The following is a 17,714-nucleotide window of genomic DNA, read 5'->3' as shown; positions in this document are numbered from 1 at the left end:
GGGGGCTCCGCCGCCGCCGCCGCGCCGTGACGGGCCGGGCCGCGGCGGCACCCGTGCGCTGGGGGTGCGCGGGGCGGCGGCGAGCGGGGAACAAAGGGGATCGAGGCGGCGCAGCGGCGGCGGCTCCGCCGGGGGGAGGCACCGGCTGGGCGCGGGGGGTGTGGGGAGGAGGAGGAGGGTCGCCAAACTGCTGCCACTTCGTCGACCGTGAGCGGCACTCGCTGGCGGCGGCAGCCCGCCCCTCGCTGCATGGCAGCCCAGTGAGGGAGGAGCGGGCGAGGGTCTGGCGCTGCCCGGAAGCCGAGGGAGCCAGCGCCGGCGGCAGCAGCGCCCGCCGCCCTCCCGCCGGGATGCGCCCCGCTCTCCGCTGAGGCGCAGCCCCGCCGCGATGCTCTCCCCCGAGCGCCACCGCCACCACCGCCACCCCCCGCCGCCGCAGCCGCCGCACCACCCGCCGCAGCCCAGCCATGTCGTGGCCACCATCGAGAACCTGCCGGCGGAGGGCGGCAGCGGCGGCGGCAGGAGCGGCATCTCCGCGCCCTCCTCCAGCGTGCGCCAGAGGATCAGGAAAGTGCTGAACAGGTGAGGCCAGGGGATGGACCGGGGCTCCGGCGGCGCGGCACGGCGCGGCGCGGCGCGGCACGGCGCGGCTCCCCGCCCCGCCGCCGCTCGCCCTGGGGCGCGCAGGTCCCGGCGGCGGCCGTCGGGGGAGCCCCGGCCCGGCCCCCTCGGCGGGATGGAGCGCGGGGCCGCGAAGGCTCCGGCTGGGCGGCGGCGGCTCGGCTGGGCTGGCAGCACCTTTCCCCGCGGAAGCCGCGGGCAGGGGGCGAGGCGCGGAGCCTTCCCCGCCCCATTGTTGCCTCCGAGGCGGCGGCGAGAGGCGCGGCCCCGACCCGCTCCCTCCCCGCCGGGGCCGGGGCCGGGGCCGGTCGCACCTGCCCTGCCCGCAGGCACCCAGCGGGGCCCCCGCGCTTCCCGCCTGGCCCGTCGCGGACACGCGGGGGGCGTCGGGGAGGAGGGAGCCGACGTCCCCGCTGCCGCAGCCCGGCCGGTGGCGGAGGCGCCGCCGGGGAAGTTGGAGCGCGGGCGCCGGGCGAGAGGGGCGGTGGGGAAGGGGCGGACCCCGGTCCCGGCGGGGGTCCGCAGCAGCGGCCGGGCGGAGCCTGATGCTCCGGGGTGCCGGGTGGCCCCACGTGGGATTTTTGCCCGATTTCCGAGCAGCTCGCGTGGTGAGGGAGAAGCGGGCTTCAGGAGCGGGATGCTGCCGAGACGCTAGCTGGTGGGTTCGCCTGTGCCTGCGGCTCAGAATGGTCAATGCGGAGAGAGGAAAACTGCAGGGTACTCGGGGTAGATTATTTCACCGAAGGCACAAAAACCGACCGGAACCATCTTACTTCAATCCTTTACGCTCTCCTTTTTGCCAGTTGTTTCTTCTGCACTGCATTTGAGTAGGGCTGAGGTTTTTACTACAAAACAGCTTTTATCCAAAGCCTAACTGGTTGCGCTTGTCCAGAAGGAGCCTCTGAGCTCCTGTCTGAAAAGCCAGCCGAAGCCATCACTTCTGCCTAATGACTTTTACGTGCTAAATAGAGCAGTTGCAGTGTTATGAGCAGCAATGGGATGGTGCGTACCAGCGTCGGCCTCATTGTCCCCACTTTAGTTTTGGATACGTGCGATACGGATGAGCTACTAAGAAAAACATCAGCTCTTCCCTCTGGGTATAATAGTTTTGAAGATGAAGCTCGTTGAGTCAAGCTTTTAAACATTAGGAAATCATCATTGTTACTATCTTTGTTACAAATATCTGAAGGTATTTGATTGCTCACAGATCATTGCTATTATATGCAGTTAATTAACTGTTACCATTCTAGGAGGATCCTCAAAAGCATCAGTAAGGGAGGAAATATTTATCCTTTGTTATTCCAGCATGAGAAGGATTGAAAAGAAGTTGAAACAAGTAAGAGCTGCTTCAGCTCAAACTCAGTTACATATTTTCTTGTACATGTGCATTTGCAACTCTCAGTATAATAAAATTCACTCAATTCCTCAACCCATCAGTCTGTGTCATCTTAAGTGTCCTGTGCTTGCAAAATCCTCCTCTTCTGCTTGGTCATCCTGAGGTGTGTGTCAGTCCTGTAATAAGAAACTAGAGAAAAGGAAGTTTTCTCAGGTGTAGCAAGAAGATGTGGTGAGGGGATCAGATACAGGAGCAATAGGTACTCCTGTTCAAGGGTGGTAATAGTGACCTCTGGGCAGCCTTCAAACTGACCACAGTCTTCACAGCTAGGAGATGTTGCATTAATTCATATAGTTCAAGCCGTTACCATGCTTACGCATATATATGACTCTCAGCCATAGATAAAGACTCAAATCAATATTTATTGTTTTATATATATATATGATTGAAATGAGAATATCTAGGGGTTTTTTTTGAAGGGGGAAAATGATAGAAATTGGCTCTGGTGACCAAAGTTCAAATCTCTGTTCTGATTCACAAACTTGAATCTAGAAACGAGATCTCACATCGCCCAGAAGAACACCCTAACGAACAGGAACCCGGTCACTTTTTCGCAAACATATTCTTTTCCCTTCCTCAAACATAAAACAAGTGAAATTTTTCCAAAGTTCTGTGATTTATGGAGACGAAGACTTGTTACTGTGGCATTTTAAGGCAGCCTTTTCTTTGTGTAGGAGACTGCTTAGCCCATCCCAAAGTATGTACCTAGGGAAATTTTGCCTGAGTTAGGTTTCCTTCAACTTTACATGGGAACTAAGGACTCAGGCCATGTAACATCATGGCTTTCACGCAATATTTCTGTTGATACAGTGAAATGAATCCCGACACAGTGAAATGAATCCTGACACAATGTTTATGTTTTCATCTCTATGGAAACAATAGCATGCAAATATGTAAGGGAAAGGAAAAAATATGTATGCCCTATCTCTAAAGAAGTAGGAGCCCAGAACAAACCAGGCATTGGCTTCTTCAATTAATGTTTTTCTACTGGAAAAGGGTACCACCTTCTCCATGATGTCTATCCTTTGTGCACACCATTTGCTTGAGACCCGTTTGTGAAAGGTTCCTGACTGACTCACTGAGTTTGGCTCATGTGCTTCTGTTTTCTGCTAGACAAAGTGGGGGCTCCTCAGGCAGACAAACAAAATAAAAAGGATGGCAACAGCTGGGGTTGCCAGAAACCTGCTTGTAGCTAGTAGAATCATAGAATCATAGAGTGGTTTGGGTTGGAAGGTTCCTTTAAAGGTCATCTAGTCCAACCTCCCCTGCCATGGGCAGGGACATCTTCAACTAGATCAGGTTCCTCAGAGCCCCGTCCAACCTGACCTTGAATGTTTCCAGGCATGGGGCGGCTACAGCCTCTCTGGGCAACCTGTTCCCGTGTCTCACCACCCTCATCATAAAAAATTTCTTCCTTATATCTAATGTGAATCTACCTTCTTTTAGTTTAAACCCATTACCCCTTGTCCTATTGCTACATGTCCCCAGGGAGAGGACATATGCTGGTATGGTCAGGGAGGAGACAAGACAGCAGGAGAATGGGGATAGACACTGGCAGAAACTGAGCATCGTTTCTCTCTCACTTCATATGTAGTAATTTGGTCACCCAGGCACTTGGTGATTCCTGAATTGCCTTCGAAGGCTCCTCTTAAAATTTCTTTACAAGCTATGGAAACTTATTTTAACTTCACCTTCCAACCTCTCCTCCCTGTTCACTCAATAGATCCTGAGGTAATAGAGAAACACTGGAACAACCCCCCTCAGGGTGTTTGAGAGAGAACATACTAAAAGCAGAGCTGGTTGACTGTAACAATCTATTTCAGTCATCACAGCAAACACTGCACTCTGAAAAAGTTGGCCATAACAGAAAACCAAAGTAAAATGCAAAAACGAAGGGTCAGAATTATGGAGGACTGGAAATGCTCAATGAAGTTGTGGGATTTACTGGAACAGTTTGGATATAAATTCTGAGCTGCCAATGATGGTGAACAGGACCTGCTGCAACAGGAGCAAGCTTCCTGCTATCCTTGAAGTCCGGAGAGGATGACTTTGAATTGCTGTTGCATTAAAGGGAAATGTCGTGGTGATTACATACTGCAAATACGTTCCTGGACCTCTGACTCACACCCGTGGTCCATCAATCCCAGCTACAGGGCTCTGCCAGGTACCTTCCTTGTGACATTTGCTCAGCAGGTGTCCCCGGCTGACCCTGCCCTGCTATATTGCAGAGGAGAGAAAGAATAACGTTGGCTGCTTGATTGCTTGCTTGCTTGCTTCCCCACAGCCTCTGCGAAGCCAAAATTGGACTCCACCAACTCTGTCTGCTTGTAGAGGACCACTTAATAAGCAGTGACTCACCTGCTCCCTATTGCCTCCCACCTATAGCGGGAAGCAAGAAAAAAAGGAGAAGATGATGCGGTTTGGAGCTCTGCGGTTCTCCATGCCTCCACCCCAGCACCTGCATATTTCAGAGATACCTGTTGGTGGGTCTGAACTTGCTCTGTCTGGCTGTATCCCAGCACAGAGTGGTGGCTTGTCTCTCTCCCTTGCACTCCCTGGGTGTCCTGAAGGGTCAAGAGCAGAGAATCGCCTGCAAAACATTGCCTGTGGCCCCTGAAGCCTTTTGAACTAGTTTACAGGTTGATCTCATGTTGGGAAGGCTGGTTATCACCTCCTTAGAGGAACCGGGCAGAGAATAGACGTTGCTGAAACACAGGGGGAGCAGGTTGCCAAATGATCTCTTTGGGGGATTCTTGCAAATTATTTATCTAAATGAGAGCCAACAAATGAGGTGACTGCTTATACATGGACATAATCTCTGTAGTCCTAGGCACCAGGACAAAGAGGGAAAATGAAGTTTCTGAAAGGAAAATGAGTTAATATCAGATACTATGACGAAGTTATTTTACCTAAGAAAATGAGATTATTCCGGGAAACAAAAAATACTGTAGCCGTGTCAATGAACTCAGGTCTCCAAAGTAATGTCTAAGGCCCTGCTATTGTATTGCTTTCCTTGATGAGGACTTTTTTAGAAAGCACATACATTTTTCTGGGTTTATCCACTTCTATCTTTTAGTACTTTCTTAAGGAATGGTTGCTATAAAATCTAGCCCTGCCTTATCTTGCTGTTTCAAGAATGTCGTCATGTGCTTTTTTTTGCTCTCTGTTGCTAAACGGCACTTTGTATTTTTGAGAAGTTTCTTAAAAATCATATCAGAATATTAGAGTCATATTGAACTTGATATCAGAAAATGGAGTAAGAGTAATTTCAGGCACTCAGTCCCATGCCATCTTTTAAATAGCTTTGTAGTTTTGTTCTCTGCACTAGTGAATTGTGAAAGCTTTCTCTGGAGCAGTGTGAATCTCTCTCTACTTCTTTGCTCACTTACTTACTTTCTCAGATAAATTTTAGCCTTGTGCACAAAGTCAGTGTGTGGTCTAATTACCGCTACTTTTCTTAGGAAAAGGAGGAAAAAATAATGTGGCTAATAAGTATAATTCATTAAGCTGGGTAGTGATTTATTGAACAAAATTATATGAAGAAAAGCAATTTGGATTCTTCTTGCCAGAAAGCCCAGCTGTTTGGGTACAGTCTGAGTAAAACTTTTGCCTTTTTAGTATGCTACAGGCCCAATTCATCCCTGATAATGGAGTTGAGGAAGAATTTGGTCCACTAGCTGACTAACTTTGAACGTGAACCATGTGCCAAGGCTACTAACTCTTCAGAGAGGAGAGCTGTTTAAATGACACTGCAAGTATCAAAAGCTATAACCCAATGTTTTTTTTTTTTTTCTAATAACATGTATCCGCATAGTAAATCAGGCGGAGGGAGTTTATGTGCTAAAAAGAACCTGAAACGGAATAATAATGAAATTGAGGCAACGTATTTCATTGCCCCAAAGCAATAATGTCTTTCAGTTGACTGATCAGAGAGGCAAACAAACCAAATCATTTATGGCATTTTTCCTTAATGAAAAAAGCAAGTCAAGGATCAAACATATCATTTTTGGAATCCAAAAAAAAGAGTGAGTATTCATAACCTTCAGTGGCTTTGCTTTCTTCTTCAAAACAAAAGGATTGGCTTCCTTTGGGATTTTTATTCTTAAGAAGTACAAATAGCTTCTCAAAGTCCACCCAGAATAACAGTGACTGTAGAAGAATGAGTCTGAGCCCAATTCAGATAGCTGCAGCTCTCCTTTTAGGTAAAAATATTTATACCATTCTGAAGGGAGTCAAAGAAAATTAGTTCAGAGCATAGATAAAGCAACTAGGTTGGCTTTCTTGTACATGTTAGTATTATTCTTTTTGGTCAGGGAAGTGGGAAGGTCATATCTGCCCATAGGAAAGCATCCTGGCAGAGGATATAGAAATCAACTGATGAAAAATTGTCCACGGTTCCTTTTCTCATTAGTTCACTTGTAATTGCCATTTTGAAAGCAAGCGACCTCTGCAAATTAGCTACCTCCCCAATAATTTGGGTGCATAAGGGATACCTGTAAATACCTGTAAAATGGGAAAAAAGATGCTCTTCCCCTTCCCCTCCAAACAACTTATTTTAGTGAATGTGTACTTATTGGCATGCCGTAGTACACTTAAAATGCTTTGATTTAGGAGTGAAGATGAGCTAAAGTACATAAAGCTTCCATGTTGCTGATGTAGCAGGTACTGGAAGTCTGTGCAAGTATGGCTTCAAAGTGTCTGAGCATGGTTTCCTAACAGGTTTCGGAGTGAGTGTCGGAAAGCTTTGTCTCCCTTGCCTTGCTTTTGCTCCTGAGAATTTGCACCTTAGGAGATACAAGCCTTGGCGGTCCTATTCTGAAATAGGAATTGTTTGGAGTGATTTGATAAGGTAAATGCACTGTAATCTAAACCTGACAACCCGCATACTGATTGGGAAAAGATTTTACCTAGGAGGGGCAATTTGACAAGGTGAAATATCTGGGTGTCTTCTGTCTACCTATGACACTCAGAAGGCCAGTACTTACTGGGTGCCTGTCTGTAAGTGCGAATTTTTGACACTGGCTGTGCCGTGGGCTTTGGGAAGGGGTTACTGCCTCTTGAACTAGGGGAGTTTCAAAGGAGCAGCACTGTAAATGGCTCCATAGAGAAAGCTGGAGGAATGGACAGAGTGGCTCTTATGGGATGGACAGAGCAGCTTTAATGTGCTAATGAGGGGAAGGCCAGATGCCAGCAGTGATCAGAAGGGCTCTTTGTGGCTCTGTCTCTTTGGAGATGGCTGGAGTCTCTGTCCTTATCACGGTTGTTTCTGCAGGCAGAGGGAAACACTGGGGCTATTAGTGAGGTGTTCCCTTCCTTTAAGTCAGCAGATAGCCTTACAGATCAGCACTTGAATACTGATTAGGGCTAATTACCAGGAAAGCTTAGGAAAAAGAACTTGCTGAAGAAGCCTGACTTTAAAAAACTACAAAAAATTGCTCCCCAAACCCAACAACAAGAGAAAACTCATGTTCAAAGACTTGTGAGCTGAGCTCAAACTCAGCTGAAATCACCTGTTGCAAGAACAGCTGTATGGGGACTGATAAATTGCTATGACTATAAAGTGTGTAAGTATTGTGGTTGTGAAATTCATGTTGTGAACCGCCTAATCTACCTGTCTCTGTTTATTTGTGTCTGTCATCTGTCTCGCTGGGATTTTTACTGAAAACATGCCAGTTTTGAAGTTTGTCTTTCAGCTTTCTCTGACTTGGTTTCTCTCATGATTTAAGAAAGCATTTCTTCAATACATATTCACTCTGTCATTTTTCTGAGAGACACCAGATGATTGAGGTAGTGGGTTTGACTCCCATGCATCACATTCTCCTCGGTGCAGCTGGAACTAAAGAGCAAGAGACAGAGGGAGCGTCCCCACAGCCCAGCCATGCTTGGTGAGAGCACCTGTGCAGTAATACTGTGCCGTACTTCAGCAGGGAGCGTGCCTGCTTTTTGGAATGTGCCATGGTACACGGTGCTAGCCAAATAATTTCCTAGATGGGGTGGATGACCCTTGATCTCACCAGAACGGCCTGTCTGCAAATGGTGCCGTGTAGGTGCCGCTGTAAAAAATAGTGATACTTACTAAGCCAGCCTTCTGTTTGTAGCCGATACAGTAATTTTGGCCCTTAATTTCAGTTTCCCCTTGGTGTGGTGGTCAGTTGCTTCCTTATACTGCCTTTTCCCGTAGTGATGCGGGAGGCCACGCTCTACCTTCAGATAGGTCTGACCTGTGGCGGCATGTAGGAACTTAGGAGCCGGATAGCAAATATTCTCTTTTGCTGTAACTTTTTTTTCCTGTCAGAAAATGTAGATGAGTCAAAACTTTGGCAAGAAGGATTGGATTTTCTCAAGACTGCACGTTCAGCAAAGTTTCTTATGTCCAGACTAGATTTTTTTGGATGGACAGTGAGTAAAACTTCATGGTAATCTGGTGATGGGAGTACTTATGTAGGAGGCCAGGTTTAACTGCTTTGCTGTGTCCCTGAGGGCTGCTGTAAACACATGGACTGTGAGGTTCGCTTGGGATAAAGAACCTCAAAAGGTTTTGTCCTAATGCAAAATGGGAAAAGTTTTGAAAATTAAAATTTTGGAACTAGAAGATGCTTTCTTGCCCAGCTCATCTTCCAAGGCATTTCGGGCTTCAAGGTGTTCATTTACAAAAGCACACTGTGCTTGAAACGGATTGCTGCATCTCTAATACAGGTAACTGAGGTAATTTATGTCCAGTAGCAAGACCATAATTATTACCTCCCAAGCCCTAGTGTTACTAGGTTACTACTGTAAGCCAGTATTAGCTGATGACAGAACAAAAACAAAATTCGAAACATTTTGTGGTGGGTTGACCCTGGCTGGGTGCCAGGTGCCCACCGAAGCTGCTCTATCACTCTGCCTCCTCAGCTGGACAGGGGAGAGAAAATGTAATGAAAGGCTCATGGGTCGAGGTAAGGCCAGGGAGATCATTCACCAATTACCGTCACGGGCAAAACAGACTGGACTTGGGGAAATTAGTTTAATTTATTACCAATCAAATCAGAGTAGGGTAATGAGAAATAAAAACTAAATCTTAGAACACCTTCCCCCCACCCCTCCCTCCTTCCTGGGTTTAACTTCACTCCCGAGTTCTCTACCTCCTCCCCCCGAGTGGCGCAGGGGGACGGGGAATGGGGGTTGCAGTCTTTTCATCACACATTGTCTCTGCTGCTTCTTCCTCCTCACACTCTTCCCCTGCTCCGGCGTGGGGTCCCTCCCACGGGAGACGGTTCTCCACGAACTTCTCCAACATGGGTCCTTCCCACGGGCTGCAGTTCTTCACGAACTGCTCCAGCATGGGTCCTTTCCACGGGGTGCAGTCCTTCAGGAACAGACTGCTCCAGCGTGGGTCCCCCGCGGGATCGCAAGTCCTGCCAGCAAACCTGCTCCAGCGTGGGCTCCTCTCTCCACGGCTCCACAGGTCCTGCCAGGAGCCTGCTCCAGCACGGGCTTTCCATGGGGTCACAGCCTCCTTCAGGCACCTCCATGGGCTGCAGGTGGAGATCTGCTCCACCGTGGACCTCCATGTGCTGCAGGGGCACAGCCTGCCTCACCATGGTCTTCACCACGGGCTGCAGGGGAATCTCTGCTCCGGCGCCTGGAGCACCTCCTCCCCCTCCTTCTTCACTGACCTTGGTCTCTGCAGAGGTGTTCCTCTCGCATATTCTCACTCCTCTCCTTCAGCTGCCTTTGAGCAGCAGTTTTCCCCCCTTCTTAAATATGTTATCCCAGAGGCGCTACCACCGTCACTGACTGGCTCAGCCTTGGCCAGCGGCGGGTCCGTCTTGGAGTCGGCTGGCATTGGCTCTGTCAGACTTGGGAGAAGCTTCTAGCAGCTTCTCACAGAAGCCACCCCTGTAGTCTCCCCGCTACCAAAACCTTGCCAGGCAAACACAATACACATTTATAGTGACGGCTGTTAGTTTACTTAGCCCTCTCTGGTGTTCATTTGTCAAAGAAACTGTCACACGTGTGTCCAGAAGCCTGCTTCGCTGTCCTTTATTGGGCTGCATTGGTTTTAAAATGGTGCTGTCTTCTGTGCCACATTCGTTCTCATTACTTTTCTCATCTGGCAAGTGTTTTGATGTGACCTGACTTTTTCTGGTTTCCATTTGGTAGAAATGGAAAATGAGTTAAGAGGGGACTAAACGTTTCCCCCCGTTTGGTGAAATGGAGAGGAAGCCACCGGCGGTGTGGGAGGGAGAGACCAGAGTCTGTTCCTGCTCTGATACCTCTTCATCAACCTCATCGAGGAGGAAGAGAGCTCCACAGCTCCAATCCTGGATCTCTCCAGCCTGATAACTAAAATCATGAACGTAGCCGTGGGGCTGCTAGCTCAGACCCTTTCGGCAGAAGGGGGAGTTAGTTTGAGGGGGATGGGGTGAAGGAGAGTGGTGGCTACAAGGTAGAAGTGGGGCGACTTCTCTCTGCCTTGTTTTGAAGAGAGGAGGTAGATATTGAACTCTTCAAGACTGTGAATCGCAGACAGGGGAGGCCTGAAGTGAGTCACTGACAGGTAGGGGCCCAATGCTCCAAGGGAGGTAAGGCATAAGCTGTACCCTATCCTGTGCTTTCTGTTTTTTACCAATATTTCAATTGTCTACCCCGGTGCCTCTGTGGCTATCCCAGGGTGCAGTATTCTTCTGCGTGGATCTTTGCTTTTTTTCCCCCATGATGATGAGACAAATGCTGGAAAATACTTATTAAATTAATTCCCTTGTGATTATTCTAAGCCCAGATATTTTACGGAGTTTAAATAGCTCTGTGTTTTCAGTGGCTTCTGAAGCCGGATTTGGGACATTTACCTTCTCAAATCTCTTCTTACTAGAAGCTGAGAGGTGTAGTGAATCTGAGCAAGTGTTTCTTTCCTGTTGCTCCTTTCCTTTTCTCTCTCCGCTGCTGCTACAGACATGAAATGCTTTTGATTATAATTTTTTTAACTCCCTGCTGCCAGTATATTGTGGTCTGTAGGGACTGTCATGGATAGATTGAAAGTGAGGAAGGACAGCAAGTAACAAGTAGGCTGGGAAGAGTTGAGCAGGGAGCTGGAAAATATTTTAATGGTTGTGGGATATGATACTTGAAGGAAATAAAATTTTAATATTGTAGATACAATTTTCATCAGGCTGGGTATGAGGATTAAGTACCACCAGGCAGGAAGAGTTTCCAAGCTTCATCTAACGTGGTGGGGAAAAAGTGTGTGGGCACCCAAATATATGTGATGGTCAAACTGAAGTGCCTCCTTTTCCTGCATGAAACAACCTGATACGCGCAGGTAACTTACAGTCAGATATTGGATACCTGACCCCTGCTGTTGGGTGCCTGGTGTGCTGAGGGGGTTGCTTTGTAGAAAAACGACTGTTTTTATGGAATTTAGAGATCACCATTTGCAGTTCCTCCTAGAGCAGACAACACCTGTGCATAGCCCTGTAGACCTTGTTGCCTCCTTTTCAGGTTCTTCTATCAAAGCTGTTTTGTTTTGATTTAGTGCTTACCAGCATTTTTTGGGACAGTATACTTAGGTGTTTTTTCAGGTCCAGTTTGTCACTGGGGGGGATCATGTCATTGAAGAGGTTCAGTAGAGTCCAGGACATTTGGAGGACTTAATCTAGAAGCACAGGGGCAAGGTGGTGTGATGGTTGCCATACGTGTATGAAGGCAGCACTTACTGGCTTTGAAAAGGAAAATTCCAGGTTTTCTCTTATTTAAACAAAAAGGTGCGTCTTATCAGAACAACCATTCGATAGCAGAATGCTCTCAAGGAGTGAGGCAGAGTGGTCCAGGTGAGACACAGTGCCATGTGGTGGTCGGAGGGTTGCCTGAAGTGGAAGAGTTAACCAAGTGAAATCTCTGGGGTTCAGAGTTTCTCCTGTTCTAAAGAGGTTATATTAGTTTAAGACACCAAATAATTTCCTAATAATTCTCTTGAAAAAAGGGCTCTGTGTCTGTGTGTGTGAGCATGCGAGATCTTTTAAGATGAACTACAAAAGTTACCCGAATTTAACGTCTTATTGTAAATAAATAAATTCTAGCACATTCTAACTTGTGGAAGAATTTCTGTTACATTTTATGTCTGAAATTGTTCGTACATATTGATTTGGTTAGGTATTACCATGTTAATGGAACTTATGATTACTCAGCTAGATTAATTTATTAGATTTATTCCTACACTTTTACAACCTATAGATGTATTGAGACATGAGCCCGCAGAATCAATACCCATTTCTTTTCTCATTTATGGATGGTCTTACTAACATCCAAAATACTTTTACGCTTGAGAGTATTTAGCTGCAATTTATTTTGAAGCATACACTCTGAAAATTTTAAATTTATCTTTCTTCTTAGTCCTTTAATGATTATTTCTTTTCCCACGTATATTTTAGCAAAATACCATGCATCAAGCATCAAATGAGTCATGACCATACTCTGGTCATTGGGACTAGTCAGCAACTTACATGTTTGCAAGATGAGGGCTCTGAGATGCGTTTTGGCTGCCGTTCTGAGTGGCAGGCCCAAAGCAGGAGTGGAACACAGGTACAAATGTAACTTACAACTAAGTTGCCTGCCAAATGTAGTATATTTGCATGTTTTTCTTTGAGCAGCGGCCATGCGTGCGTTTATCTTTCAGAAGCAGCGGTGTTTGTCGGAGGAGCAGTAGCAAGGACCAGCCGAAATGGGTAACAGATGTGGGGCTTTTTCGTTTGCTTCCAGAGCGTAAGCATCAGATGGGACCTGCTGAAGGCTCACGGTGGGAAGTGAGGGAGGCGGGGGCCAGAGCAAGTATGGGGGAAGGAAGCTATTTAGTCACCTCCGCCCATGCTGCCAGTTCAAGACTGGTACACAGCACTGATGGCAGAGAGAGATCAGTCTTCATGCAGTCCTAACACAGGCATTTCTGTTCCCATCGCAGCAGCAGTGGTGCCTGGAGATGCCATCCTTCCTTCCTTTGGATAGACCAGAAATATTCTGTAACTCTCGTGGAGAGAATTGCAGAGACCGGTTGACCTCAGCCCAGCCTTTAAATCCAATCCAAAGCAGCTCACCAATGTTTCTGTGGAGAAATCTCCAGCAGCTGCAAGCGCACAGAGATAATGTTTCGTCCAGTGGTCTGTACGGTGAAGCTCCTTAAAACTAACTCTTCTCCAGCCAGCCTTTCTTTGTTGTCTTCCGGTAAAAGTTGCTGTATCTCACTGCTTTTTGTTCTGTACTTACTCTTGCTACTGTAGCTGCTGCTTGTGCACCACTGCAGTTGCTGGGTATTAAAAGCTCAAGTCTGAAAAATAAACAAACAACAGCATGCACAAGACGACTAGTCAGGTGATAAGAGAAACTGAGGGAAGAAAACCCAGCAGCTCATATGTAAGTATGATGCAGAAGTAGGCATCAGAGTTAGAAAGATGGGGAGAGGCCCTGTGAATACTGCCTGCCTGATTCAGCCGCGGGGTTTGGGACCAAAGCCAGGGCGTGATGATTTGTGTCACCTTGACTGTGCGTGGCTGAAAGCTACAGGAGAGCTGGTGGACAAAAAGCAGCTCAACCAACCCTTTGCAATGAGGGCAGGGATGGGTGCCTGTTTGTTTTGCCTGTTTCATTTTCAGGAGAAGCTTGTATTGCAGCAGCGGATGAAGGGAACTCATCTGCTGCTGCAATGAGAGGCTCAGGAAAAAGTTACATACAGTAGCTCCTGATTTACAGACCAGGATTGGACACCAACGGGTTCTCGGCCTTGGGCAAATCTCTTAACCTCCCTGGGTCTGGTTTAGCACCTGCAAAATGGGAATAATTAAACTTAACTACCTGGAAGAGTTGTTGATCAGTTAATGCTTGTAAAATACTATACAGTGCTATAAAATACAGTGTAGTACTCAGAAGCATCTGGTCTGCAGTTACTGTAGTGCTTCTCTGAGACTTGATGGGCAAACGTTTGCCAAGAAACAAAATTACTAATGTGCGCAGTACATGTGGGCTTTGGGAGACGAGGGGTGGCATCTTTTCAAAGGCGGCTAACTTTCCTGAGGTACCTACTATCAGAATACAAGGGGAGGTTTCCCGAGAGCACTTGCAGTGGTCTGGCACTGAAACCAGTGTTGGATGAGGCTGGGACTGTGGAGGGGCTCTGGCAGGTGGCAGAAGAGCTCCTTCCTCCATGTCCAGCTGCTCGTTCTTACTCTTGTCCCCGTCCCCAGCCTCTTCCCCCTTTGTTCTGCTGGTGGAGCTGTTTGCAGGGTGGCATGGAGAGCCAGGTTGGTGGCTTGATCCAGATGGGGAAAAAAAATGGAAAAAGTTTCTGTTGTTGGTTTGTATTTCCAGATGGATCCTCTCTCCAGTGTATTTTATCATGTGGCTACAAACACATGGACTAGCACGGTGAAGAGGCTAGTACAGGGGTGAGAACAAGTGTCTGGAGAGAAAGAGGGTCTGGGGCTGCTGAAGCTCTCCAGACACTGGAGATGATGCCACAAACCGTGTTACCCAAACACAGAAGATGTTGCCATCACAGGGGTTTGAAAGTGTGTTAGTGAGCTAACCTTCTTTCCTGCCTCCTAAGACACATTACACTGATTTCACTGGGGATATGTGTATGGCCACATAAGAGAGATCATTTGGTGCTGCGCTGATCCTGGCTGAAGTTCACCACGCTGTGTGTGAAACTTTGCTAACAAGGGGGAAGGAGCTAGAGATGTGCTAGTGACAAGCCTGTAATAATTTCTGAGATTTGCATCTTGACGCTATTGCTTGGGATGCTTATGATGTGAATATGTGACATTTATGTCAACAATGCACGTGCATACACACATATTGATTTGGTTTAATAGGATACTGTAAAAAAAAAAAAAGATGGTGGTGGTAGGAGGAAACCATTTCATAATCAGCCAGTCCTGAACAAATACCTAGAAGTTGTTGGGAGAGGATAGTGAGTTACCAGATGTGAAATTTCACCCTCTCAGCCATTTCACAGGACTAAGTAAGATAAACGTGAACTAAGGCTGAGGAATGAGTCTGTTCTTAAATCACAGTTTCACAAACTGCCAAAAGGAGGTCTCACTTCTGTCTCTTCTCTGCTCCTGGCCAAATTGCTCCTTCTGCTTTTGCTAAGCCAGATCTGGTTCCTGTCACATCTCACAGTCAGCTCACTAAAACAGCAGAGAATTAACCTGGCTGAAAAAGGTTATTGTTGCTGGGTCTTTAGCTAACTTTTGATTAGACTAGTGCCTGGACTGATGAAAGGAAGGAGCATGTGAGCAGGCAACAAGGAGGAGCAGAGGCAGAAGAGACGAGGAAAATAGGGATTAGAGGGAAAAGAAACTGGAAAGAATGGAGGGAAAGTACCTGTTTTTATTCGGCTCATCTGTGTTGTAATACTATACCTGAACTAACTGCTTGTTGCCAGGGTCCTTAGCTTCCTGCTGCCCATGCTGTCCTGCCTTCTCCTTTATTACAGACCCTAGTGCTGATGTTCCTGAGAAGAGTGGTGATGACACCAGGTGAAACCTGGTGGGTATCAACAGTTGGTAAACAGTCAGCTGTAGCTAATTCCTCACTCAAATAGGGGTGAAGTGATGTGATTTTACCCAGAGAGGAAAAATAAGGTGGTCTGACATCTGGTAACACAAATCTGGATGGAGATGGGGGAAAAAATATGTGCTATTATACTTGTAAGTACTTGCTGTGTGCTACACTGTTGGAGGTGATGGTGGAGGTGTGATGCAGCCCTAAACAGATAACAGTCCTCCTTGTTATACCTTTCATTTATTTATTTTTAGGCTGGGCTGAGTTCAGTGAGGATAGGCATTTGTGCAAAGCTTTAATATAAGCATACTGTGTGATTCCCTGTTGCTAGAAGTTGGAATGGGACCCTTATCCCTGATACTGTTTTTTCCCAGTAACTAAAATAGAGGTGCATATTAAGCAGGTCTAAAATCATTTTACCTAGTGTGTGGTAGTGCCACTCTGGGCTTTATGACTCACCTCTGCCTCTCTGCCAAAATGTGCAGTAGTTTCTCCATTGCTCTGATTAGAAAAATAGCGATTGATCAGTGGCTGCTGAACTGGTTCGTCCCAACTTTTGTGATGGCATGCACTGGATTACAGCCTTCCCATATACAGTGTACTGTGAATAGCTGTTTTTATTTGGCTGATGTGACCTTGGAGGCCTATTGCCACTCCCTGGCCTCTCTTTTTCTCTATTCTGTTTCTCCCTGGAGCCAGCAGCCATGTGCTTTCTTTCCCAAAAGCCATGGCTTCAGTTACAGAAAGAATTTCTTAAGACCAAAGCATCCACCAAGTTGATCCCCTTGGGAGTAGTCCCACCAGAGCCCCTTCTGGGTAGGCAGATTGCACTGACATAGAGAGGCAGTTTTCTGGGAGTGTTTCTTTGTTAGTCTGGCTTCCTGAACCAACCCTGTGCCCTCCTAGCACGCTGTTATACTGTCACTTGTCAGTACTGTCGTGGAAAGGTGCTCCACAGTCCACATATATTGCTTCGCAACACCTTCTCCACTCCTGCAGCAGGTAAAGCTGTTGGATTTGGAGCACCAAAAGTACAAGCAGACAGAAGTAAGGAGGAAAATGTGTTGTAGAAGACAATAAGCATAAAACAGTATAGTTGTATACTGTCCCTGAAGACAAATAAAGGATTAACAAATCCAGACAGAGAGTATGTCCCATTGTTCAGTTCTTCATTGTGATCCTGTTGAAAAAAGATGGATGTGATAATAGAAATTCCAGATTAGGGCCTAAAGCCTCTTTGGGTTGTGATTTTTCTCTTAAAAAAAAAAAAAGGGGGGGGGGGATGACGACACACATTGCAGTTTATCCAGCTTTTATCAAAGATGAGGTTGTGCTTAAGTTTCTTGGCCAGTTATTTTTATGGCTGGTGGTGGATGACTACTTTCTGATCAGTGAAGTGAAATTTTAGGAGGTTTCACTTTTGTGGTTCAGGTCAGAGAGTTGCGTTTCTGTCTGTTCTGCTTACAGATCTGGGTGTTAACATCAGTATTTTTTTGGTGACAGTATTGACAGCAAGTTTGGCCATGGACAGCTGTGGTGTTGTCCTTTCTTTTTGTTTTCGTCCTAATGCAGGAACTGGTCTGCTTGTTGGTTCCCCTCTATCCCCTGGATTACTGTCTAACACCAACTCAGATTGTTTGCTGGGGCTGGTCTTGTTCTGGGGAAGCTCAAGCCATTAGTATTGCCACACTGCTGCTCTCAGTTAAAGCTTTAACAGCTTGTAAATAAATACAATCCAGGTTGGTATCTGATTGATAGGAAAAAAACCCCAAACAGTAATCCCACATCCCATGGGCAATGGGTGATCATGTTCAGACTGGGAAAGTCTCTATTGGTAAGAGTACAGGCCCTGTTGATTTTTAAGAAAAAAAAGCAAAAAACCTCCAACAGTGCTACAGGGCAATATACAGCAGTTTGTGGTTTGATACCAAAATGAGTGAGCAGAAAGGCAAGGAAGATGCTTCCAGGTAAGTTCTGCCAGTGTTTGAATCCCAGTTGTTGGGAATGGAGAGATGCAACACAGCAAAAATCTCTATCTCATTTTGTCTCTTTGTGTCAAAATATGTTTCTGTGGCATAGAAATAAATTGTCACGGAGGGAGGAAGTAAGTACCTGGTTTTTTTGCCTTTGGATGTTCCCAATGATGATAGAATCACAGAATCAG

The 17,714-nt window shown here is 46.8% G+C and overlaps 1 protein-coding gene across 1 annotated transcript in view; it reads left to right on the top strand.

Moving 5' to 3' along the window:
• Positions 1-388: 388 nt before the first annotated feature.
• Positions 389-17,714, top strand: part of SLC35F1 (solute carrier family 35 member F1) — a 251,369-nt gene continuing 234,043 nt past the window's right edge. The window contains exon 1 of the mRNA XM_059835583.1: positions 389-582. Coding sequence (XP_059691566.1) covers positions 389-582 — 194 coding nt within the window. The remainder of the gene's footprint in view (positions 583-17,714) is intronic.

The sequence above is a fragment of the Gavia stellata genome, chromosome 2 (assembly GCF_030936135.1).
Source record: "Gavia stellata isolate bGavSte3 chromosome 2, bGavSte3.hap2, whole genome shotgun sequence".
Classification (NCBI taxonomy): domain Eukaryota; kingdom Metazoa; phylum Chordata; class Aves; order Gaviiformes; family Gaviidae; genus Gavia; species Gavia stellata.
This window is presented reverse-complemented; position numbering and strand designations above follow the sequence as displayed.